We start from the raw sequence: 26,971 nt of genomic DNA, 5'->3' as shown, positions 1-26,971 counted from the left end.
CACACACACACACACACACACACACACGGGATCTACAGGGGATAGGAGTGTGAAGGATGGAAATACAGAACCAATGGAAATATAGTATAACCATAAGTATGAAATTAAAATGTATGACTTGGTACAGCTCCACTTGATACCCAATCAGTATACCTTCAGCAGAACCCATGGTGGATGAGTTACAGTTTTGGACCAGTCCTACTGGGCCTCCCTGTCAGAGTGAATCTAGTTGAGGGGGCCTGACACAGACCCTATCTACCAGGCAGCTCCCTCCCACCCCCTAACCTAGCGCCAGGTTCCTCATCCTAGAGAGGCCTAATTGGGATCTAAATGTTTCCAGCATAGATATGCCAGCCGGGCCTAAACTGAATTAGCTCCTCCTCTGTGCAGTGTAATTCAGTGTGCCTGGATCCCACACTTAAAATGCAATTACTCATCAGACAGGCTTTCCCAGTCATTCTGTAATTAGTGGTGGTCAGGGGTCTTATCCAAATCAATATGATATGGCTGGAGACTATGAATTATCCTTAGGAGATTATTGTTAATGGACCTGTTTTTCTGTAACATCGAAATGGAGTTCATGATGTGAAAAATTCCAACTGACTATCTTGCACAATGAATGAATCCAACAGGAAAAGGGTTGACATTTCAAAAAGACTGCAGAGGAGAAAACTCTGATGAAGATCTGGGGTCTAATGAGGTGAAACATTATGAATGTTGAAGATAGAAATGTAATGAATAGATGAAAACAATTCCCTATGCTACCGTACAGAAAAACGTATTTGTTTTTTAAAATATACTGAGTATATAAAAAATTAAGAACACCTGCTCTTTCCATGACATAGACTGACCAGGTGAAAGCTATGCTCCCTTATTGATGTCACTTGTTAAATCCACTTCAATCAGTGTAGATAAAGGGGAGGAGACAGGTTAAATAATGATTTTTAAGCCTTGAGACAATTGAGTCATGGATTGTGTGTGTACCATTCAGAGGATGACACTTTCGACACCTTGTAGAGTCCATTTAGTTTTTCTGTGAGAGAAAGCAAGCGAGCTAGAGAGCCAGGATGAGCCATCTGAAGGTGAACTGAGTGGGAGTTTTATTCTGTGCAAGCTCTGAGACGAGTACACTGTACATTTTTCATTAGGGAGAATGTGGGAGACAGAAAGGAGAAACATTGTGGAGGTTTGCAGGAGGTTCCAGAACTTGAGAACAGTTATTTTTAAAAACCTTTGTGTGTCTTACGAGACTGAAGCAATTAAGAACGAAAAGGCCATAACAGGTTTGTAGAGGAATAGGTTATATGGTCCAGATAGACTATCCCACTTCTATTCACATCAGAGACTATCTGCAATGACTGTGTGCTCTGAGAGGGTGAAATGTAGTGTAGGGACAATCAACAGGAATTTGTGTTTTTGTACAAGTTTGTGTATACATGTGTGTGTGACAACATAGGACCTGACAGACCCCCTGCACAGTTGACCCGCTGAGCAGAGCCATGTGTCAAGGTCAGTGTGCACGTACACTGAGTGACGACACAGAACTTCTACTCTGCCAAACACTGTTCACTCTGTTTTCCAGCAGTACTGTAAGTTCAACAGAGAGCGTAGGATGAGCTTCTGCCTAACAGCCCTCACATAAGTAACCTTACACCTACCACAGTTTATCCAATCTACAGTTCAGCTTTATCCAAGCAAAACGCTCTTCTCATACTTCGTGTGTCTGTCTATAGTCGTCTAGCCTTGATTATCTGGCCCCACTCTTTACTTGTTTGGGAACTCTTTTCCCAATGTCAGCCTGTGACACAATGCATAAACCTTGTGACCAGTTGAAAGCTGAGGGAAGCCAGCCAGGGAGAGGAGCAGTGACGAGAGGCAGAATGTCCTAAGGACTCATAGGCTGTGCCAACTGGAGTCTGTGATAGGAGCAGCCAAAGTCAACATGCCCCGTCTGCCAGTGAAACCAGAAGGAAATAACACAGAGGAGGCAGGCAGCTGCATGGAGCCCTGTCTCAGTCTCTGGTTGGAACATAGACCACCAAGACCAGCACAGACCAGACAAATCTCTATATCCATCATCTAGTGAGCCAAATGGGTTAGATCTACAGTACTCTAGATAGACCCACTTAAAATCTTACAATCTAAAACATACAACACACTACTGTGTTTTATGGGAATATTAATAATGCTTTGTTGGCAATTAAAATCTTACAGTATGGGATGGATTTCATTCTCAGATGCTTTGGTGGCAATGAAAAGGCTATGAGAAGGGAATGTCAATTTAAAAGGCCCAGTGCAGTCAGGTTGGAATAATACTGTGAAATTGTGAAAACTTTCATAATGGCATTTTAGTGTAAGAGCTGTTTGAAGAGCCCTAGAAATTTCAGCCTGTTTTGGTGGGATGGAGTTTTGTCCTTTCTGGTGAATTAGTTAACAGACAAATAAGAAAGAGAGTTCCAAACCTCTGCCAATAACAGCTAGCTTTCAGTTTTACCCTCCCCACTCACTCACTTCACTCAGTCCAAGCAAAATTCTTGCTTGAGAAATTGCTAAGAAGCTTTTTTTGTTTCTTTTAGACCATTTTAAAGCTGCAATATGTAACTTTTTGGGCGACTTGACCAATTTCACACAGACATGTGTGTTATAGATCTGTCACTCTCATTGAAAGCAAGTCTAAGAAGCAGTAGATCTGTTCTATGTGCGCTTTTTCTAGGCTTTCTCTTCATAAGTTTTGTTTTTGCGTCTTTTACTTGCGGTTTTGTATAACAGCTTCAGACAGTTGAAAATACAATATTTTTGGTTTTGGAAAATACATTGCAGTGGTTTAGATATTACAATGATTCTCTACTATATACTTGCTTTTGTCACAAATGGAAATGAGGCGAACTATTAGAATTTTTGCAACAAACATAGTGCATCTTTAATAAAATAATCACAGCAAGGTACTTAATTGTTACCCAGAAATTATTTGATATTGAGATTTAAAAAAAACATCTGTATTGGACCTTTATGTTCTTTACATTTTCCAGTTTAGTTTGTCAATATATTTTTTTCCATAAACTTTTTTTTTGGTTCTCTACATTTAGAACTTTCACATAGAAATGAAATACAACAATTGCCTGTCATAGTGCGTTTCCATTGAACTACCGTGTCGATGAAAACAGCTGGACGTAATGACGTCACACCTTAGAAAAAAGGTTTTCGCAAAAAAACTAGAATGTGGATTAAAAAGTGTGCTTGAAGTGTTTCCATTATCCTACTAGGCAAATTGCTCATTAATAAAGTGGTGACAGCATGAATGCCCTCCCACCTATCTGTTTCATGTCTCAAGTAGCCCGCAAAAACCTGCATGGATAGAATGCAAGAATTTTCTAATATTTGCCATATTCTAATATTTCTCACGTGCCTACTTATTGCCACAGTAATTTGTACTAACCTAGATCTAGAGCTAAAACAATTTGATGGTGAAACTTAAATTGCAATGTGAAGTAATTCAGGCATTCTTGAAAGTCAAGACAAACTTTTTCCAGAAAATAAACATTATTTTATAGTTGAACAAATGGATTTTGCAAGCAGTAGGCATTTAGAATCAAATGTGAAGTGGAGTGTTATAGTTACGGGATAAAATCACGTGCCCTGTGTAGGCCTACCTTCAAAATTATTCGGCAATAATAATTGATTTGAGAAACACTGTTTCCATGATCATTTGTCACAATAAAGTTAAAACAAAAGAAAAATCCACCCCTGCCGAACCGATCAATGTATTCAATCTTTAGAACATTTCTACATCTGCCGTTTCCATTACACGTCGCAATGATTTTTTTGTTGTTGCAACATTGCTTTTGTCGAATAAACCTGGGTCATTAGATCCCTTTCCAGTACACAACACACTGACGTCAAGCGCGGCAGTAAGAACGCCATCTGCACCCATTCAACATAAATCTAGGCTATATGTTATTACTTCTAAACAAAATAACTTTTTAGGATTCTCACATGATGTTTTCATTCTTGCTTGAACAGTCGCTAAGATTATATTTGGTTGTGATCTTTGCAAAATATCTATTTTGGATGCAGCAGTTGTTAGCTGGAATGCTAACGCTCGTTGACATAGGCTGTAGCAAAAGCTAGCCAAAGAGCCATTTTACCGTTTGAAGTCTTTAAGAATAATGCAGTTGATTTGCGATGATGACACATACATTATATTAAGCAGGACATTCATACGAGCCTTAAAATCCAATTATAATCCAAAAGTAGTGTGACATGCTCTCATAAGCAACATGCAAACGGTCTTTTTTTTGCTGGCATTCTAAACGAACTCCTTGTTCTGCCACCAACTTGTGCGGCAATGTTTGTAAACACAGAAAGGGGTCTATGGAAACTTGCCTAGTGTCACCCCATACACCTGAAAAGCAAACACCCTTTAAAACTAGATTTAGGGTTAACCAAGCACTCAAGTCATGTGCTTGGCATTCTGTCATGGACATAATCAACATTTCCACAGAGGCCATACCACAATAATTAACAATTTATGAAGCATCACCGGTCAGACAATTGTCATATTTAAGGCATATGTTTAACTGAAACTATCAATTCAAAGGTGGTTTAATTTGAGTAATGCCAAAAGAAGTCTTTACATCAAGGGAAAGGGATCAACAATTGGGACTACTTTTACACAACCGGTACCTAAAAACTAAATATTACATCTATGGCAGTGTAACTCAGTCCCATGTTCCTCAGAAACCTTCAGTGACTTCAGGTTGTTTTAAATAACATGATCAATGAATATCAAACAAGTGCAGGTTTGATTTTGTACACGATAAATAGACTCATGGATAGGCTACAGTGAAAAACAAAAAGTTGCAGTGCCCCCTTTTGGCCCTCTTCTGTCCCCATCCATCCCCAGTGCCTCCCCAGTCGAATCTCTGAATGTGCTGTGAGGACCGTGGGGTCCCCTTACAGTAGCAATCTGATGGAAATGCTATCATAATCCCAGCAAATAGATAAGATTTCTCCCTCTGGTGAACTTCCCAAAATAAAAGAGACCTTTGGTGTCAATAAGGATCAACAGCATACTGTACAATCAACAACATCCAGAGGACAGGTTTATTGGTCACATCACGTTCACTCTTCGCAGTTCTCAAGTTTCTCAGAGCACAGGGTAAAGCTCTGAGCAACCTCAGTCCGTTGATTAGAAAATATCCTTATAACATTGCTGTAGTGTACTGCAGTCTCCTGTGTAGTATGGTATCTGATAACAGTAAAGAAAACAATATTTAAGGCGCTTCAGTTCCACCTAGTGGGCAACATGAGCACTAATCTTACTGCAATTGTGAAGAAAGTATACTGTAAAGATGATTTTTTTTAATACCTTCATGGGATTATGTTGATGATTTTATTGAAAAATAATTTTCAGATACTGTACCTGTATAACCAAACTATGAAATTAGCTGAGACACTCCTTGTGACATGCTACTGTCTCGCTACTGTCATCATTTAACACAAAATGTGGAAGCCACGTTATTGCAGGTTTGAATTTATATCTACCAGAAGCTCTTTTTGAAATGCATTAATATAAAAAGGCACTCAATATTGTGGTTCTCAAAAACACCCTTGATAATTCTTCATTCAATACTGAAGGATCATCCCTTGACACCATGCTTGGGTTAATTCATCTGTATGGGCAATGAACCATAATACATTATGCTCACATGCAACATATACTGTACAATACACTGAGTTTCCGTGACAGACTGACCAGGTGAATCTAGCTGAAAGCTATGATCCCTTATTAATGTCACCTGTTAAATCCACTTCAATCCGTGTAGATAAAGTGGAGACAGGTTAAATAATGATTTTTAAGCCTTGAGACAATTGAGTCATGGATTGTGTGTGTAGGGTGAAAGGGCAAGACAAAAGATTGAAGTGCCTTTGAACGGGGTATGGTAGTAGGTGCCTGGCGCACCGGTTTGTGTCAAGAACTGCAACACTGCTGGGTTTTTCACGCTCAACAGTTTCCCGTGTGTATCGAGAATGGTCCACCACCCAAAGGACATCCAGCCAACTGGAATGTTGTAAGCATTGGAGTCAACATGGGTCAGTATCCCTGTGGAATGCTTTCAACACCTTGTAGATTCCATGCCCTGACGAATTGAGGCTGTTCTGAGGGCAAAAGGGTGTGCAACTCAAAATTAGGAACGTGTTCTGTACACTTTAATGTTTATCAGAATTTAATTATTGTCTTCAATTTCACTTTTAAACAATCAAATTCACAATACTCAAATGTTTGCACTGGGTCGGCAGGTAGCCTAGTGGTTAGAGAGTTGGGCCAGTAACTGAAAGATTGCTAGATCAAATCCCCGAGCTGACAAGGTAAAAATCTGTCGTTCTGCCCCTGAACAAGGCAGTTAACCCACTGTTCCTAGGCAGTCAATGTAAATAAGAATGTGTTCTTAACTGACTTGCCTAGTTAAATAAAGGTTAAATATTGTATTTTTATAATTAGTACAGTTCAGTCAAGATTCTTCAATAGACCACCAATTTAAACATTTCACATCTCTTAAGTACACCAATCTTTTCACCACGAGTGAAACATATTGATCTTATTTCAGTCACATTGGGAAACTTCATATCCATTAACAGGTAAATAATCTGACATGAAATTATGAAATGTGCAACAACTCATAATTATCATATTTGAAAGCAATATCCATTGAATTATAACCATTTAAAATATCATCAAACACCAACATATCGTTCTTGAAATGCATTGTTATAGAGCTGTACACTAATGACTGATTAATTAACTGACTCAGTAACATCGTGGCAACATATGGCATTTCTCAGAGCAGAAGTGAAAGGTTCAGAATCCCACTTCCTCACCTAAACCCCTGTAGACTTCAAGGGACAGTTTTCCAGCCACAGATTAAGCCTGGGACTAAAAACCATGGTCAATGGAAAATCTCAATTGAAATATCGTCTTAGTCCAGGACTACGCTTTAAGCATCAGCTGTCAGAGGAGCTCACAGATCACTGCACCTGTACATAGCCCATCTGTAAACTGCTCATCTATCTACCTCATCCTGTATTTATTTATCTTGCTCCTTTGCACCCCAGTATCTCTACTTGCACATTCATCTTCTGCACATCTACCATTCCAGTGTTTAATTGCTATATTGTAATTACTTCGCCACCATGGCCTATGTATTACCTTAACTCCCTTATCTTACCTCATTTGCACTCACTGTATATACTTTTTTGTTTTCTTTTTTCATACTGTATTATTGACTGTATGTTTTGCTTATTCCATATGTGTCGAATTGCTATGCTTTATCTTGGCCAGGTCGCAGATGCAAATGAGACCTTGTTCTCAACTAGCCTCCCTGGTTAAATAAAGGTGAAATAAAATCATCTGTGTCCGAGAAACTGCTCCCAAGAGATTGACACTATCGGATCAGAATATGTCACCTCACTGCAGATACAAGCATGTACTAGCACTGACCCATGACTATAGAAGACCCAGAAACAGGGCTAGAGATAGAGCAGAAACACAGATATCTTTAGGGACAGGGCATGGTGTAGCACCAGAGTTAAATGGGCTAAGGTTGGTGTTGAGAGCACTGTAGTACCATTTTCACACTCCTGAGCCAAACTGAGCCAAACCAAGTCTGAGCTGTACTGCCCTGAATATGCATCCACCATAGTTTCTGGAACCGTGCTGGCAAGGATCATGTGAAAAGAAAATATCTGAACCAGTACGGTTCAGGTCGGCCCTACGTGAATCAGGCATAGTTGGGGTAGAGCTAAGCCTTAGGTTGGGGTAGGTAGGAGGTATTACAACTGACCTCCAGGGTTCAGAAATATGTAGTTAGAGCAGGGGGTAGGTTGATACTTCACAGTCCAGTGAGCTTTAATCAGGATGTGTACATATTACATCATTTCAGACTCGGAGAACCCCCTCGAGGGTGTGCCCCCCTGGTTTATCTCCCTCACACACCGTCTCTCTAGGGCTCTGGAGAGGGTCACTCTTAAAGCTCCAGAACTGCGGGAGCTCAGCCAATGAGGGGGAATCCCCAACCTGCTGCTTTGGCAGCAGCTAATGGGGATCCATAATAAATACAAATACAATCAACTGGAACCAGGCCTACTTTAACAACATGGGAATCCCAACTAATATATTATTGTAAAAGTGAGGTAATAAGCGCCTGTTATCAAGTCTTTGCTATAGTTCACTAATGTGCATTCTGGGACAAACCGATGCTCATCTCAGAAGATTGTGTTAAGGTAGACAGAGTTAAGTGCAGTTTTGCATATAGGCAAATAAAATAATTGAATGGCTAAATCAATAAAACATTCTCAGTATGGATATTAAAAGCCCCTTAAAAGCATCCAATAATATCTAACAATGTAGTGATAACCATACCCCATGCAGCCAAGGTAGATAATTAATAACATGTAAAATAAATCAAAACAAAAGATTAAACACACCAACAGAGACCAATGCAAAAATGCTTACTTGTATTTTAAAGAATTATAATAAACTTCCACACAACATCTTACAAGCCCATGGTGACCCCATGGGGGGCTGTTCAGCTGAAGTCTCGGTCGGGAAACATGAGAGGGGCGAGCAGGGTCCAGAGGTAGAGGCCCAGGCCCAGCCAACTGGAGCTGATCTTCACCCACACAGCTGGCATACTGCTCTGCATGGCCTGGGTGGTGGTGTCAGGCCTGAGGAATGAAGGGAGAAGGTGTCAGTTTAAAGAGTGGATCTTGATAGTATTTCTATCCTTGTCTCACCCCCTTAATTTAGACTGATCTGAAAACACAGAACAGGTCAGAGCAATATGGTGGATTAACGCTGCCTATTAGTGACTTGCTTTCGCAAAGCTTTCACACAAAGGCTATTGAGGTTCACCCAAAGAGATATCCCTCCTGATCCCATGGCTTTCAAACTGACAAGGAATACATACACAACATACCCAATATCACACCTAGAAATATTGTAAAATGTTCTAACATTTCTATAGAGCTGTGGCTCTGATGGTCAGCTGTTGCTCTACTTACTGGTACCAGTTGGTGAGTGTCATCATGATGTAGAGGGAGGCCAGGCAGAGGTGGAAGTGGAAGAAGGAGTAGCTGTAGGTGACCCCCTCCTCCTCATTATCCACGGCACGTCGCACACCGTCCTCCCCTACCTCGCCCTCTCCTCCATAACCCCCGCCCTCCTCGGTCTGCATCAGCTTGTTCACCTGGGTGTTGCTGGACGAACGGATACTGGGGGAGGGAGTCAAATCAAGCTTTATTTATACAGCACATTTCAGACATGGAATGCAACACAATGTGCTTCACAGGAAAAAAATAAGAAAATAAAAAAACAGAACTATTTACTACACAACAAACATAAGAGGATAAAAAACAAAAGCATAACAATAACAACTGACTAAAAAGCACCCTAAGGTAAAGCAAAGCTAAAAAGGTGTGGTCGGAAAGGAAAGAGAATGGAAAAAGTGAACGAGACAGACAGAGCAAGGGAGAAAGAAGAGAGAAGGGGAGAGAGCATGGGAGATCTATTAAGATCATAGCATAACGGACAATTCAATAAGCAGCCATGATATGGATTCAAATTGGAGTAGCTAGCTACCTGGCATAGAGAGTGCAGAAGAGGAAGATGACCAAACCCACAATGCTCTGGGCGTCCCACCACTGCACCTGTCCTGGGGCACTGGTGGGTGTGGGCTCACTGGAGCTGACATTTGACACCAGACTCAGCAGGCTGGGGTTACACTTACGGTCTGAGAAAGACAGACACAGCAAATCAGCCATAGAATGCAGGATAGTTATAGGGAAGAAAAAAAAACACATAGTGACCTGCAGTCTTGAGGAAGCCAACAGCCAGGGCTCTAAACCAACTATCACAACAGATATGCCAAGTGTCTCTTAAATACAACACTTGAGTGCAGGCTCTTGCAGAGACACCCCAACACCTGTCTGAGCTTATCCACGGACCGACTACAAGCACAAGCACGGGCCATAAGTAGGACCAGGAGTTTTTCCTGACCATGTGACTTAACAAGAAAACAACTCCAGGCCCTAGTAAATGTAACGAGTTGGGGAAGGTGACGTGAACTACCAAAGTCGGCCAAACTCACCAGTAGGAAACACTCATAGTGCTGCAGTGGTTTGGAAAGCAAAGATAAACAAACTGGAGGGAGAAAGTCAAAATGACAACAATGGCAGAAACTCTGTTGAAACTGGAATGGGAAAGAGGCTGAGACTCACTTGGGTTGTTGGTCATGGCGGACCAGGTGACATACATGGTGTAGAGGGAGATGAGAGAGGCCTGGAGCAAACCAGACTGGGGCTGGGCTTCCTGTGACACACAAGAACATAGGCACTGGTAAACACATGTATGCAGTGAAACAAATTCATCATCCTGCAATGCATACAATTGTCAACACCGTTATCAACGAAAACGGACTAATAAAAGCATTCCCTTACCAAACATTGTACAAATTATTACTGATGTAATTGCTAAAACTGCCCTCCTTCTCAAATGAAGGAACAATGAAACCGCCACAATACCTGTACTTTGGGCAGGACGGAGACGATGGAGATGATAACGCTGAAGATGAGGTTGAGGCTGATGAAGACCTTGTGCTCAGTGCAGTCGTTAGGCTGGGTGTAGTAGATGTAGAACAGCACCACTGAGGTGAAGGCCAGTGCGTAGTGGAGGAAGGTGAACGACAATAAGCCTGAGGGAGAGGGGCAACATGGAGAGGGTCGGTAAAAACAGTCATGTATGACAAACACCCCCATACTCTTCAGATGCATATACTCGTTCTATGTTCTTCTAGAGCAGCGGGGTTCTTCAATCGTGGTCCTGGAGAGCCACACGGTGTGCAGGCTTTTGTTCCAGTCCATTACTACTAACACCACATTCAACGTATCAAGGGTTGATGATTGGTTGATTGGTTAGTTAAATCAGGTATTAGTATATGGCTGGAACAAATGTATGCACACCCTGAGGGTCTCCAGGAGCAGGGTTGAAGAACCCTGCTGCCCTAGAAGAATAAACACAGTCATGGTAGTATAACTTCTTGAGCAACGTTAAGGTACTATGTCCTCTGGAGAAAGTACTGTAATTGTACCTGCAAACCAGCACTTTGAGTTGCCCTCCTCGGCGTTCCCCACCCATATCTTGTTCCAAGAGTGTGCAAAGTCGATGAGAAGGATAAGCTGGATGACGATGAAGATGAAGGAGCCAACCACGCCAAAGTAAAACCATACTGCCAGGGGAGAAAAGAGGCAGATCAATAAACAAATAAATACAACCAACTTCCTAGAACCCATAGCATGTTGATTGACATCAAGGTTTAACTAACACTACAGTATTGTGAGGGGATGAAATGTGAGTTTTCCATTGTTTATAAAAGTATACACCACATGACCAAAAGTAGATGGACACCTGGTCGTCAAACATCTCATTCCAAAATTATGGGCATTGATAAGGAGATGGTCCCCCCTTTGCTGCTATAACAGCCTCCACTCTTCTGGGAAGGCTCTCTACTAAACTCAGCAAAAAAAAGAAATGTCCTCTCACTGTCAACTGCGTTTATTTTCAGCAAACTTAACATGTGTAAATATTTGTATGAACATAACAAGATTCAACAACTGAGACATAAACTGAACAAGTTCCACAGACATGTGACTAACAGAAATGGAATACTGTGTCCCTGAACAAAGGGGGGGGTCAAAATCAACAAGTCCCTATCTGGTGTGGCCAACCAGCTCATTATCGTACTGCAGTGCATCTCCTCCTCATGGACTGCACCAGATTTGCCAGTTCTTGCTGTGAGATGTTACAACACTCTTCCACAAAGGCACGTGCAAGTTCCCGGACATTTCTGGGGGCAATGGCCCTAACCCTCACACTCCAATCCAACAGGTCCCAGACGTGCTCAATGGGATTGAGATCTGGGCTCTTCGGTGGGCATGGCAGAACACTGACATTCCTGTCTTGCAGGAAATCACACACGGAACAAGCAGTATGGCTGGTGGCATTGTCATGATGGAGGGTGATGTCAGGATGAGCCTTCAGGAAGGGTACCACATGAGGGAGGAGGATGTCTTCCCTGTAACGCACAACATTGAGATTGTCTGCAATGACAACAAGCTCAGTCCGATGATGCTGTGACACACCGCCACAGACCATGACCGACCCTCCACCTCCAAATCGATCACGCTCCAGAGTACAGGCCTCGGTGTAATGCTCATTCCTTCGACGATAAACGCAAATCCAACCATCACCCCTAGTGAGACAAAACCGCGACTCGTCAGTGAAGAGCACTTTTTGCCAGTCCTGTCCAGTCCAGCGACGGTGGGTTTGTGCCCATAGGCGACGTTGTTGCCGGTGATGTCTGGTGAGGATCTGGTGTAGCCACCAGCTGCATTACGTACTGCAGTGCATCTCCTCCTCATGGACTGCACCAATATTTACAACAGGCCTACACGCCCTCAGTCCAGCCTCTCTCAGCCTATTGCGGACAGCCTGAGCACTGATGGAGGGATTGTGCGTTCCTGGTGTAACTCGGGCAGTTGTTGTTGCCATCCTGTACCTGTCCCACAGGAGTGATGTTCGGATGTACCGATCCTGTGCAGGTGTTGTTACACGTGATCTTCCACTGCGAGGACGATCAGCTGTCCGTCCTGTCTCCCTGTAGCGCTGTCTTAGGCGTCTCACAGTACGGACATTGCAATTTATTGCCCTGGCCACATCTGCAGTCCTCATGCCTCCTTGCAGCATGCCTAAGGCACATTCACGCAGATGGGCAGGGACCCTGGGTATCTTTCTTTTGGTGTTTTTCAGAGTCAGTAGAAAGGGCTCTTTAGTGTCCTAAGTTTTCATAACTGACCTTAATTGCCTACCGTCTGTAAGCTGTTAGTGTCTTAACGACTGTTCCACAGGTGCATGTTCATTAATTGTTTATAGTTCATTGAACAAGCATGGGAAACAGTATTTAAACCCTTTACAATGGAGATCTGTGAAGGATTTTCCCGAATTATCTTTGAAAGACAGGGTCCTGAAAGAGGGACGTTTCTTTTTTTGCTGAGTTTTGATGTTGAAACATTGTTGCGGGGACTTGCTTCCATTCAGCCACAAGAGCTTTAGTGAGGTCGGGCACTGATGTTAGGCGATTAGGACTGGCTCGCAGTCGGGGTTCCAATTCCTCCCAAAGGTGTTTCTGTATGAACCTTGCTTTGTGCACTGAGGCATTGACATGTTAAAACAGGAAAGGGCCTTCCCCAAACTGTTGCCACTAAGTTGAAGGCACAGAATCATCTAGAATGTCATTGTATACAATAGCGTTAAGATTTTCCTTCACTGGAACTAAGGGTCCCAGCCCGAACCATGAAAAACAGTCCCAGACCATTATTTCTCCTCCACCAAACTTTACAGTTGGCACTACGCACTGGGGAAGGTAGCGTTCTCCTGGCATCCTCCAAACACAGATTTGTCCGTCGGACTGCCAAATGGTGAAGCTTGATTCATCACCCCTCTGTTCCAGAGTCCAATGGCGGCAAGCTTTACACCACTGCAGACCATTTTTTTTTTTTAATCACTTCAGCACTCGGCGGTCCCGTTCTGTGAGCGTGTGTGGCGTACTACTTCGCAGCTGAGCCGTTGTTGCACCTAGACGTTTCCACTTCACAGTAACACTTACAGTTGACCGGGGCAGCTCTAAGCAGTGCAGAAATTTGACAAACTGACTTGTTGGAAAGGTGGCATGTTGAAAGTCACTGTAAGGCCATTCCACACAGTAAGGCCATTCTACCGCTAATGTTTGTCTATGGAGATTGCATGGCAGTGTACTTGCTTTTATACACCTTTCAGCAATGGGTGTGGCTGAAATAGCCTAATCCACTAATTTGAAGGGGTGTCCACATACGTTATATATACAAAAGTATAACAGTGTGATTATTGTGCTTTGCCTAAAGGTTCACTTCTGGCATATTCAGAGTAAAATTACTTTCCCTCTCCTACTTCCTTTATCAAATATCGTGTGGCTATTTTCGAATCCATTATAATTTTCAGCTTGGTAATAAATAGGATAAATAAGTGAGGGATGTCCTATTTTAGTTTATATAAACACAGTGCAGACTATATAAAAAAGTAATTGCTTTCTTTCTTGCAGTAAACAATGTGCTTGTTCAACAGAATTAAATTGGCTTTTACATTCTTTGATTACTTCCCAGTAATTGGCTATAAGATTAAAATCAGGTTTGGTGAGCCCTCAAAGGCAATTTTTTTTATTTGTCTGATTGTGTTTGTTCACAAGAGCATAAACAGCATACTTTACATATAATAACTCAATCACTATATGTTGAGGATCTTTCAGAGGGAAAATGTTTTTCACCGATGCACTGTACCTTGAACATGATAATGTTCCTGCTTTGCTAGTCGTTTGCCAATGATTAAGCCAGTGCTGTCAGATGTCACTTGACAGTAATTTAAAGTTTAATCAAAGTACCAGTATGGAAGGTTCCATCCGGGATGAAGAAGGCTCCCACGGTGATGCCGACCAGGATCAGAAACTTAAAGAACCAGAAACTGGGGATAAAACACAGGTTTCACAAAAAGAAACATAGTACATCAAAAAAACTGAGTATTTTCATGAGTCTTCTCTAAGAGAAGCCAGTAAACTTCAGCCTGAAAGTTACTAAAAGGACCTATATATGATTTGTACACAACTTATTACAGTACTAACCCAAAATGGGTTGAAATTACATATCGACCGGTTTCTGATTGTAATGAGGTCACTTCAAACCATTTTGCCTCCTGGGAACGCAAGAGGTGAAGGGCATGGTGGTAGGGCGGCAGATAGACTAGCGGTTAAAGGCGAGCCAGCAACCGGAGGGGTGCCAGTTCGAATCCCGGGTCTGGCGGGAAAAATCTGGAGGGAAGTAAGCTGGAGGGTTGCTGGTATCAAATCCTCAAAGTGCCTGCCGATGTGCCCTTAAGCAAGGCGCTTAAGCCACCACAACACCTGCTCTGCGGGCGCCCAGTGTTGCAGCCCCCCGCTCCAACCTGTATATGTGTATACTGTTCGCTGCTCTGGCACCCCAATGGTGGAACAAACTCCCTCACGACGCCAGGTCAGCGGAGTCAATCACCACCTTCCGGAGACACCTGAAACCCCACCTCTTTAAGGAATACCTAGGATAGGATAAAGTAATCCTCCTAACCCCCCCCTCCCCCTTAAAAGAGTTAGATGCACTATTGTAAAGTGGTTGTTCCACTGGATATCATAAGGTGAATGCACCAATTTGTAAGTCGCTCTGGATAAGAGCGTCTGCTAAATGACTTAAATGTAAATGTAAATGTCTTTCAGAGAGGCTGGGAAAAAGCCGAAGTCAAATTTTGGTTGGACCTTGTGTACAATTGATGAATGAAGTGATCTAAATCTTAATTGGAGCTCACCCATTCTGAATGGATGCACGCGGGTCTTTGCTGCTCTGGACACGGACCATGATGGCTGAGAAGAGGAAGAAGAAGCAGGTCATGGCGAAGCACATGCGGTACACCGACTTGTAGCCCACAATGACATCACAGTTAAACTGGTTCTCCATGCCTGGTATGGTGCTCGCACCCTGACAGAAGCCTGGGATCTAGAGGGGGAAAGGATAAAAAGGGCATTTCAATGTCATTTTGAGTAGCGTTTCTAAAAAGACATCGTCACAGAAAGTGCTAGAACAATTTTTTGTTTTACTCATAGGAAAGGTGGACTAAGGTATTTTGTTATGAGAAATTATAGTAGCCCATCTTTTGATTATAGCTAGCTTAATTTCAGTCAACTGCTCCTGCTGAGGTCAGGTTCCATTCTACATTAGCTTCTAACTTCATCCTTCTGGCCAGCTAGTTATAGCTAGCTACCTGGCTAATAGTCAGAGCCCTTGAGCTACCTAGAAAAACAATTTCCATTTTTTCAATTGAACCTTTATTTAACATCTGACTGAAATATCAGCGACTATTTACCAGTTGTACACTCATTCTCCGAGAGTAAGGGGGCTTTTGTTTGGGGGATGTCTGTTGACACGGCATGAGTCGAGGGATGTTAAAAAATTCCCACTGTCAGCGGCGTCTCTCTGCCACTTGCCACTGTAGGCCTGGGCTGAGGTAGTTTGTTTCACCTCTCGGCCTATGTCGTGGGCGGAGTTTCCCGTTGCACAGAGTGGTGAATGAATGCACTGCTAAACAAGGCAAATCTGGGGTAGCAGGCGACCATAACGAGCAGACATGAATCATTCATGATTCCACTCGTTCGCAAAGGTAGTGATCAGAACTCAGATCAAAAAGCCTTCTGAGCATTGATCAAAGCAATAATAAATGGGTAAACGATAATTAACTAAATAAAAAAGGTGAGTAAACCCTATTTCACAAATAAAAAGATGAGTAAACGGCATTTACCCTTCACTACATCCCTGGTTGGGTCTGGTAAAACCCATTCATAAACATCAATATCCTGCCAGGCAGGATTACATTTAAATTTGCTCTGAATTTTAGCTATCGATGTTACATTTGGCAGCACTTCAGTCAGTTCTGTACCTGCTTGGCTGAGTGCCAGTGTGAGTGGAATGAGCAAGCTTGCAAGACCAAAATATTTCTCTAATATTTTTCATATTAACATATTTGATCGTTTTCTGTTCTCCTCTCATTTTAATTCAGGTACTTTTCAAGTACAAATTTGAGACAAGGTCAGATTTTCAAGGTATTCCAGTACTTGAATTTCAACGTGCCAAATTCATTAAGCACCTTGTGCGAACCCTGACATTTTGTGTGTCCTTTAACCAAAATATCACAGATGAGACAAAAAAATGTCAGGGTTCGCAGAAAGTGCTTAAAGTACTTGAATTTGGCACGCTGAAATTTAAGTACTGGAATACCTTGAAAATCAGACATTTTCCTCAAATTGGTACTTGAAAAGTACTTGAATTAAAATCAGTGCCAGTTTACCGTGGTAAATCATGTTTGTGTCTGAGATTGAGTCTGACTAGTAGAAGAAGCGTTGTATTCTCTTCCCTAGCAGTTGAAACTCAAACATAGAAAAACAACCTAGCTTGTGAACAAAACAATGTATACTAAACAAAAATATAAAACGTAACATGTAAGGTGTTAGTCCCATGTTTCATGAGCTGAAATAAAAGATCCCAGAAATGTTCTACACACACAATAAGCTTATTTCTCTCTAATGTTTTGACCAAATTTCAGCCCTGTTAGTGAGCATTTCTCCTTTGCCAAGATAATCCATCCACCTGACAGGTGTGGCATATCAAGAAAATGATTAACCTCTACGGGATCCCCCCCCCCCCCCCCCCCCKAACTGCACTGTCCAATTTACAGTAGCTATTACAGTGAAAGAATACCATGCTATTGTTTGAGGAGAGTGCACAATTATGAACTTGAAAATGTATTAATAAACCAATTAGGCACATTTGGGCAGTCTTGATACAACATTTTGAACAGATATGCAATGGTTAATTGGATCAGTCTAAAACTTAAACTGCTGCCATCTAGTGGCCAAAATATAAATTGTGCCTGGGCTGGAATAATACATTAAGGCCTTTCCTCTTGCATTTCAAAGATGATGGTACAAAAAAAGCACATGTTTTTTCTTTGTATTATCTTTTACCAGATCTAATGTGTTATATTCTCCTACATTAATTTCACATTTCCACAAACGTCAAAGTGTTTCCTCTCAAATGGTATCAAGAATATGCATATTGCTGCTTCAGGTCCTGACTACAGGCAGTTAGATTTGGGTATGTCATTTTATGCGAAAAAAGGGTTGGATTCTTTAACAGCATGATCATTACACAGGTGCACCTTATGCTGGGGACAATAAAAGGCCACTAAAATGTGCAGTTTTGTCACAAAACACCACAGATGTCTCATGTTGAGGGAGAGTGCAATTGGCATGCTGACTGCAAGAATGTCCACCAGAGCTGTTGCAAGATAATTTAATGTTAATTTCTCTACCATAAGTCACCTCTGTCATTTTAGAGAATTTGGCAGTACTTCCAACCGTGTAACCACGCCAGCCCAGCACCTCCATATCTGGCTTCTTCACCTGCAGGATAATCTGAGGGGGTGCTGAGGAGTATTACTCTCTGTAATAAAGCCCTTTAGTGGGGAATAACTCATTCTGAGTGGGTGAGCCTGGCTCCCAAGTGGGTGGGCCAATTCCCTCCCAGGCCCACCCATGACTACACCCTTGCCCAGTCATGTGAAATCCATAGATTAGGGCCTAATGAATTCAGCCAGGCAGTGTTGCAGCGCAAGGTGGAATAGGCTATTTAGGATTCGTGATTCTTTGACTTTGTGCGATTAATTTACAAGCTATGAAACTAAACAGTGGAAATACTTTGAAAATTAATTTTACTATAAATGTGCTCATACTTACTATTTTTATTCACAAATGCAAGTAAAATGCTCGCACTGTTAAACCCCGACCTCTTACAGACATCTTACCCGCCAATGCCAAAATCTACCGGCATTTGGCAGGTGTAAATTTTAGATTGAAGTGTCCATTCTATAATTTATGACATTATTCTGGTCTAATTAGACAAGTTCACTTACAATAGCCTACCAAAATGTTGGAAATTATAAGCAGAAACATATCTAAATTAGGCAACAACAAAAAATCCTGCACCCTCTGTCAAAAAATCGTTACGTCATCTTGGACTGTAGCCTAAGGGCATTTTCGATATTTGCAGGATAGGGTCGGATGCGGGCCTCAGACTTTCACTTGATCACATATAGTCGGGTGGTTGCGGATGGCTTACTAGCAATTGCGGATGGATTATCACTAAAGTCCCTGGTCCAGGCTGAATCACATCCGACCATGATTGGAAGTCCCATAGGGCGGTGCACAATTGGACCAGTGTCGTCCGGGTTTGGCCGGGGTAGTCCGCCATTGTAAATAAGAATTTGTTCTTAACTGACTTGCCAAGTTAAATAAAAATAAATAAAACATTTTTTTTTTTTTAAATGTGTAATTGCAGGCAGGTGCGGTTGAACAAACAGCTGAACAAACAGCACCACTAACACACTGACAGGAGTGTCTTACTTTTTGGAGCTGTGCCTCCATGCCAGGGAGGATCATGATGACAGACACCAGGGTCCCTAGGAGTAGAAAGAAGGAGAACACCAGCCGGGTGACGGTGGAGTTTCTGGAGGAGGGACAGCAGCCACATAGCAGACACGGAGCGGAGCCACACAGACAGGAGGCCTAGTGGAGAAAGAAGCGAGAAAGGAGAGCACACATTGAACAGTAGCCTGGTGGAGGTTCCAGAATGAATACATCTGAACAACGTTGTTAGTCACTTGTTTTATGAACAGATTGTATGCTAATGTCTTGGTGGAATCTCAGCAACAAGACACAATTACACATGGGATCATATAGCAGGATTGAAGGAGGAAGTCATTCTAATCCAAGATGGCATAGCAGTCGGACGTGTGTTTGTCTTGTCCCATGTTAATTAAGTCTGTAACTAGTCTGTTTTTCGTTTTTTTCGTACATATTTGAGATACGAAAAGCGATGCCCTCAATCTCACACATATTATCAAGGAACCTACCAGGTACAACCCTAAATCAGTAAACATGGGCACCCTCATAGATATCATCCTGACCAATTTGCTCTCCAAATACACCTCTGCTGTCTTCAACCAGGATCTCAGCAATCACTGCTTGCGTGCGTAATGGGTCCGCGGTCAAACGACCACCCCTCATCACTGTCAAACGCTTCCTAAATTCTAATCGACCTGGCCCGGGTATCCTGGAAGGACATTGACCTCATCCCTTCAGTAGAGGATGCCTGGTTGTTATTTGAAAGTGCTTTCCTCACCATCTTAAATAAGCATGCCCCATTCAAAAACAAATGTAGAACTAAGAACAAATATAGCCCCTGGTTCACTCCTGACTTGACTGCCCTTGAAAAGCACAAAAACATCATGTGGTGTACTGCATTAGCATCGAATAGCCCCCGCGATATGCAACTTTTCATGGAAGTCAGAAACCAATATACACGGTCAGTCAGGAAAGCAAAGGCTAGCTTTTTCAAACAGAAATTTGCATCCTGTAGCACTAATTCCAAAAAGTTTTGGGATACTGTAAAGTCCATGGAGAATAAGAGCACCTCCTCCGAGCTGCCCACTGCACTTGAGGCTAGGAAACACTGTCACCACCGATAAATCTACGATAATCGAGAATTTCAATAAGCATTTTTCTACAGGGGGCATTTTTATACAGGTAGGGGTAGCCATGCTTTCCACCTGGCTACCCCTACCCCAGCCAACAGCTCAGCACCACCTGCAGCAACTTGCCCAAGCCCCCCCCCTCCCTCCACACTTCTCCTTCACTCAAATCCAGATAGCTGATGTTCTGAAAGAGCTGCAAAACCTGGACCCTACAAATCAGCTGGGCTAGACAATGTGGACCCTCTCTTTCTAAATTTTCCGCCGCAATTGTTGCAACCCCTATTACTAGTCTGTTCAACCTCTCTTTTGTATTGTCTGAGATCCCTAAAGATTGGAAAGCTGCCGCGGTCATCCCCCTCTTCAAAAGGGGTAGACACTCTAGACCCAAACTGTTACAGACCTATATCCATCCTGCCCTGCCTTTCTAAAGTCTTCAAAAGCCAAGTTAACAAACAGATCACAGACCATTTCGAATTCCACCGTACCTTCTCCGCTATGCAATCTGTTTTCCAAGCTGGTCATGGGTGCACCTCTGCCACGCTCAAGGTCCTAAACGATAGCATAACCGCCATCGATAAAAGACAGTACTGTGCAGCAGTCTTCATCGACCTGGCCAAGGCTTTCGACTCTACCAATCATTGCATTCTTATCGGCAGACTCAATAGCCTTGGTTTCTCAAATCACTGCATCGCCTGGTTCACCAACTACTTCTCAGATAGAGTTCAGTGTGTCAAATCGGAGGGCCTATTGTCCGGACCTCTGGCATGTATACATCTGGCCCTTCTTTGGACACTGTGTTAACAAACTTCCAATCGAGCTTCAATGCCATACAACACTCCTTCCGTGACCTCCAACTGCTCTTAAATGCTAGTAAAACTAAATGCATGCTCTTCAACCGATCACTGCCCGCACCCGCCCGACCGACTAGCATCACTACTCTGGACAGTTCTGACTTAGAATATGTGGACAACTACAAATACCTAGGTGTCTGGCTAGACTGTAAACTCTCCTTCCAGACTCACATTAAGCATCTCCAATCCAAAATTAAATCTAGAATTGGCTTCCTATTTTGCAACAAATCCTCCTTCACTCATGCTGCCAAACATACCCTCGTAAAACTGACTATCCTACCGATCCTTGACTTCGGCGATGTCATTTACAAAATAGCTTCCAATACTCTACTCAGCAAATTGTATGTAGTCTATCACAGTGCCATCCGTTTGTCACTAAAGCCCCATATACTACTCACCACTGCAACCTGTATGCTCTCATTGGCTGGCCCTCACTACATATCCATCGCCAAACCCACTGGCTCCAGGTCATCTATAAGTCTTTGCTAGGTAAAGCCCTGCCTTATCTCAGCTCACTGGTCACCATAGCAACACCCACCCATAGCAAGTGCTCCAGCAGGTATATTTCACTGGTCATCCCCAAAGCCAACACCTCATTTGGCCACCTTTCCTTCCAGTTCTCTGCTGCCAATGACTGGAACAAACTACAAAAATCACTGAAGCTGGAGACTCATATCTCCCTCACTAACTTTAAGCGTCAGCTGTCAGAGCAGCTTACCGATCACTGCACCTGACACAGCCATCTGTAAACAGCCCACCCAACTACCTCATCTCCATATTGTTATTTTTTTTTGCTCTTTCGCACCCCAGTATCTCTACTTGCACATCATCATCTGTACATCTATCACTCCAGTGTTAATGCTAAATTGTAATTATTTCGCCACTATGGCCTATTTATTGCCTTACCTCACAAATCGTACTATATGTACACACTGTATATAGATTTTGTTATTGTGCTATTGACTGTACGTTTGTTTGTCTATCACATGTGTAACTGTGTTGTTGTTTTTGTCGCACTGCTTTGCTTGATCTTGGCCAGGTCGCAGTTGTAAATGAGAACTTGTTCTCAACTGGTCTATCTGGTTAAATAAAGGTGAAATCATGTTTTTTTTCTTCAAATTAACAACATATTATGAGACAGAGAAACTATGGAGCCTATGGATCAAACTGAAGGCGAATAATCAAAACAGTTACTGGGTAATGGTAACTGAAGCGAAAGACTGGTTATCTTCGTATTTATGCCAGCAAGCAAACATGTCTAGCTAGCTATAGGACCAGAATATGGGTTTACAGGAGACGTTGAATATGGCGATAAAGGAGAAGCGCCATATTCAACGTCTCCTGTAAATCCAGATTCGGCTTTCGCTAGCGATAAAACGTTCTAGCTTGCTAACCCCGATGTCTCAAACACAGAAACGGCAGCATGAAAGGATTTTGTTGTGCTACTTACACAGCTAGCAAGGGAGCACAAGGCCATGCAAGCCCCCATTTTCTAAGCGATGTCCTCTTCTTTTCTGGTATCATGGCGGTCCACAAACAAACGCTAGAAGGTGCATGTCGCCACCTACTGTACGGGTAAGGAACGAAAGAAAATCCATTGCTGGGAAAGGGGGAAAAACAATCATAATACAATACAAAGATGTAATACATCAGCAGGGGTTTCAGCCATTACATTCACCACATTAGGCTCCATGTAAACTGCATTTCCGACGCTGTATTAACGTTTAGAAACGTCAATCATTGCTTTCTAAATGGTTATCTAAACATGCTAATATGCCCCCCTTAAAAAACATTGCAGTTTTGAAACTGCAGTAAAAGTGCAGTAACTGAAGTCCACTGTGGTATTTTTTATGCAGCAATTGCAGTATACTGCACTCTAACTACAGTTATACTGCACTCTGACGGCATTTTTTGTTGTGTAAGGGCCTAATCTTTCATGTCAGCGAGAAATAAGCTTAAATAAATAGAAAAATACACTTACTGTAGCAGTTTTGCACAGATCCATACACTGTGTGTTCTAGGTGACCCCAGTTGACGAACTACAGCTCCTCCCCAATTAACTTACACACAGGTGTCCAGAGCACACTAGATAGCTAATCAGCATAGGTGGTGGCCTATGTCTTCCATCTGTCTTCCATAAACCAGCGCTGCAACATGGAGATAATGGCAGTGTGGGAACACTAACCCTAAACCAATAAAGGTGTGTAGTAATTTACCTTTAGTTTTTTGAAAATTACTTCTCGCTGATATGAAAGATACTTTCCTTCTGTTTCCCAAAACAGTACCGCAAGCGATGCATGCTACTGTTTAGAGCAAGTGTTGGGGCTCTTAACGAAACTCCCCCAGTCAGAAGATCCTATGACAATAGGTGCTATAGTAATTAGAGTCTTTGAATGGCGTAGTCAGTACCCTGTTGGCGAGTAACATTTACCGGTGTCTCTAATCCAACTACCATGATTTCTTCAACGTCACTCCCTTCTTCCACTCTGGAAATGGATTCCAGAGGCTCCGTAAGGAGGGTGTGACAAAAGTGCGGAGCCTCTGGAGGCTTGCAGAGGCCAAATCTATACCGCAGCGCCTCCAAAATGTTGTAAAAGGTTCAACATGGTCAATCCGACAGCATTTACTGTGATGCGGGGAGCTGTCATATGCATATCCCTATAGCCATCCAGCTAATTATAAGCAGCTGGCTAAATGAAAAGACAACACCTACCTCTTCTGAGATGTTGGAGTCTGTTTCCCGGTGCTTGACATAGGAGCTCAGCTAAGATAGCATGAAGTAAAAAATCTCCATCCCGAATATCCCCATTGCCCCCCAACAAAATGTGCCTACATTTAGGCTATTGTTTATATTTGTATTTCACACTATGTTGAGGTAAAAATCGGAGCATAATGCTTGTCTGGATGTAAACCCCAATACATGCACGTGCTTCTACATCTGCATTGCTTGCTGTTTGGGGTTTTAGGCTGCGTTTCTGTACAGCACTTTGTGACATCGGCTGATGTAAAAAGGGCTTTATAAATACATTTGATTGATGTTCATGTCATCGTCATCAATCACCTGCATTACAGTAAAAAAATATAATATATGTTTTAATTTAATATTAAAACATACAATCTACTTGCAGTGAAGCCACTCAACATGTACATTATTCAGTCATCTAACAGACTCCCATCCAGAACGACCCACAGAGAAACCAAGGTCAACGCCCTGCTCAAGGGCACGTCGACAGATCACCCACAAGGTCAAAAACTGGGACCCCAAACAGCAACATATCAGACCCCTCCCCCAAGATTTTTTTTTTAACATAGTAAAATTAAATAATTAATAATAATTAAATAAACCGAAAACAACAATGCAAAAAACAAAAGACACCAAGGAAAACAAAATTCATAACAGCAAGGCCATGTATGTGTGTGCAAGTATGGCACTTATTTACATGTGTGTATGTGTGTGTGTCCGTGTATGTGCACGTGTGTTACAGTTAAAAACTACTTTGACTACCACCACTGATTTTTGTATGCTAGCTATGCTACCAGCTTATACGAACGGGAGTTAGCATTTAGCAGGCATTTTTTCTTAACCTGAAAAGGGACAACTTCTAAATTTTATGCAGCGAAAATAGCCAAATATACACTACCGGTCAAAAGTTTTAGAACACCTACTCATTCAAGAGATGTTCTTTATTTTTACTATTTTGTAGAATAATTTTACTACATTATAGAATAATAGTGAAGACATAACTATGAAATAACAGATATGGCATCATGTAGTAACCAAAAAAGTGTTAAAACAAATCAAAATATATTTGAGATTCTTCAAATAGCCACTCTTTGCCTTGATGACAGCTTTGCACACTCTTGGCATTCTCTCAACCAGCTTCACCTGGAATGCTTCGAGCACTTTTTGGCTGCTTTTCCTTCACTCTGCGGTCCGACTCATCCCAAGCCATCAAGGCAAAGTGTGGCTATTTGAAGAATCTCAAATATAAAATATATTTTGACTTATTTAACGCTTTTTTGGTTACTACATGATTCCATATATGTTATTTCAAAGTTTTGATGTCTTCACTATTATTCTACAATGTAGAATTATTATTTTTTAAATAAGAAAAACCCTTGAATGAGTAGGTGGAAGCTGTTATAGCAGCAAAGGGGGACGGGGGGGGCAACTCCCTATTAATACCCATGATATTGGAATGAGGTGTTTGACAAGTAGGTGTCCACATACTTTTGGTCATGTAGTGTGTCACCCTCACTCCTGAAAATAAAAAAGAACAAGAGCCTTTGTTGTTTGATTGCACCTACAACTTCTTAATTCATCAAACACCGGGCCTTTTTGTGCCACCGCCAGCTACTGCACCCATTATTCCGGGTTTTGAAAACAGGAAAAAAAAATCGATGACACTGAACCTATAGAGCTACCGCTAGTGCTAGGATTTACAATGGTGCTAGTTTTGTTAAAATTGAGCCCAGAGATTTCACAGGCGTATACTGCATATGCAAAGAAATGTGGATATGATACTATGATGCATTCTTGTCAAGCTAGGTAGGATCCAACATTCAGATGTAAGATGACTTGGCCTTGTAAAAGCTTGGAGTGGAGTAGAGAACTGCCCCTGCCAAAACAGGTGGTAATTCAATAACGCAATGGTATGCTGTTGTCTACTGTAGGGAATATTGGTCCATTTGACTATTTATCAATATTTAGAGCACTGATGCACAATCTTATCCATCAGGGGCTGTATGGATCAAGTGTCAGAGTAGGAGTGCTGCTCTAGAATCAGTTGAGCCTTTTAGATCATAATGAATAGTGGATTTGTATTTATTATGGAGCACCATTAAATGATGCAAAGGCAGTAGTTACTCTTCCTGGAGTCCAGCAAAAGGCAGTTATGTACAATTTTAAAACATTACATTTCACAACACTTTAAGTGTACCCTCAAGCCACTAATCCATGTGTACGCGTGTGTATAGTACTAAACCCATTTCTTCCTTGATAGGTTCTAGGATCTCGGCCCCGACAGGTAAGTAAGTACAAAATTGCAATGTTTATTTTAAATACAAAATGACAATAAAAGATCCTTTAGCATACAGTAGTACTCAAGTGTAGTGAAAGTAGTCCAATCTAGGGTACTCTGTCCAGGAGTTTGAGACCGAATCGGCCGGAGAGTAGGAATGGTAGAAACTCAGTCCAGTCAGTTGGGAGCAGATAGAGAATAGTTCAGTTGGTAGATTCCAGTCCGGCTTTTACTCCAGCCACATGCTTCCTCAAGCCCTAATGGTGCGGGAGATACTGAAATCTAACAAGCGGAGTCAACCTTGAAGGACTTTTCTTGGAAATCTGTTCACTAATCACAAAAAATGTTATTTGGCATGCATGATGTGCTCGAGAGCCCTTGTTTGTTTTTTTATATATTTTTTTATTATGCATGCCAAGAGTGTGCAAAGCTGTCATCAAGGCAAAGGGTGTCTACTTTAAAGAATCTCAAATATAAAATATCTTTAGATTTGTTTAACACTTTTTTGGATACTACATGATACCATATGTGTTATTTCATAGTTGTGATGTCTTCACTATTATTCTATAATGTAGAAAATACAAAAAATGACAAATACATGAATGAGCAGGTGTGTCCAAACTTTTGACTGGTACTGTATATAATATAATTTACCTCCTGTCGTGAATTTACTCTCATTAATCTGATTACTGTTATTTATCGAATCAACTAACTATGTTTAATTGTTAACCGATTAAATGAATCATGTAACAATTAACTCATTAGGTATTTGGGGACTCACGAGAGCGGTTGTTTAAAGACTTACCATCCCCCGAATTAAACTCTAAAGGTCTTTACCTATTACATTC

At 41.9% G+C, this 26,971-nt stretch overlaps 1 protein-coding gene across 1 annotated transcript; it reads right to left on the bottom strand.

Moving 5' to 3' along the window:
- Positions 1 to 5,075: 5,075 nt before the first annotated feature.
- serinc2l (serine incorporator 2, like) lies at positions 5,076 to 22,697 on the bottom strand. The gene is made up of 10 exons (XM_023980059.2): positions 22,553 to 22,697; positions 19,122 to 19,283; positions 15,476 to 15,663; positions 14,526 to 14,605; positions 11,145 to 11,282; positions 10,579 to 10,748; positions 10,276 to 10,366; positions 9,638 to 9,788; positions 9,061 to 9,270; positions 5,076 to 8,724 (listed from the first exon to the last, which is right to left on the bottom strand). The coding sequence occupies exons 1-10, from the start codon at positions 22,589 to 22,591 to the stop codon at positions 8,586 to 8,588; spliced, it is 1,368 nt and encodes a 455-aa protein (XP_023835827.1). The 5' UTR covers positions 22,592 to 22,697; the 3' UTR covers positions 5,076 to 8,585.
- Positions 22,698 to 26,971: the final 4,274 nt, after the last annotated feature.

This window comes from Salvelinus sp. IW2-2015, linkage group LG35 (genome assembly GCF_002910315.2).
Source record: "Salvelinus sp. IW2-2015 linkage group LG35, ASM291031v2, whole genome shotgun sequence".
NCBI classification, from domain to species: Eukaryota; Metazoa; Chordata; class Actinopteri; order Salmoniformes; family Salmonidae; genus Salvelinus; species Salvelinus sp. IW2-2015.
Note: the sequence above shows the minus strand (reverse complement) of the source record. Positions and strands in the feature narration are given on the sequence as shown.

Excerpts from the sequence above, each read along its gene's own strand:
- serinc2l (XM_023980059.2), bottom strand. The coding sequence starts at position 22,591 with ATGGGGGCTTGCATGGCCTTGTGCTCCCTTGCTAGCTGT. Across the intron at positions 11,283-14,525 it reads GGATGGAACCTTCCATACTG|TATGGTTTTACTTTGGCGTG; the intron begins GTACTTTGATTA and ends CTCCCCTGGCAG. Across the intron at positions 9,789-10,275 it reads CGCCATGACCAACAACCCAA|ACCGTAAGTGTAACCCCAGC; the intron begins GTGAGTCTCAGC and ends TGTCTTTCTCAG.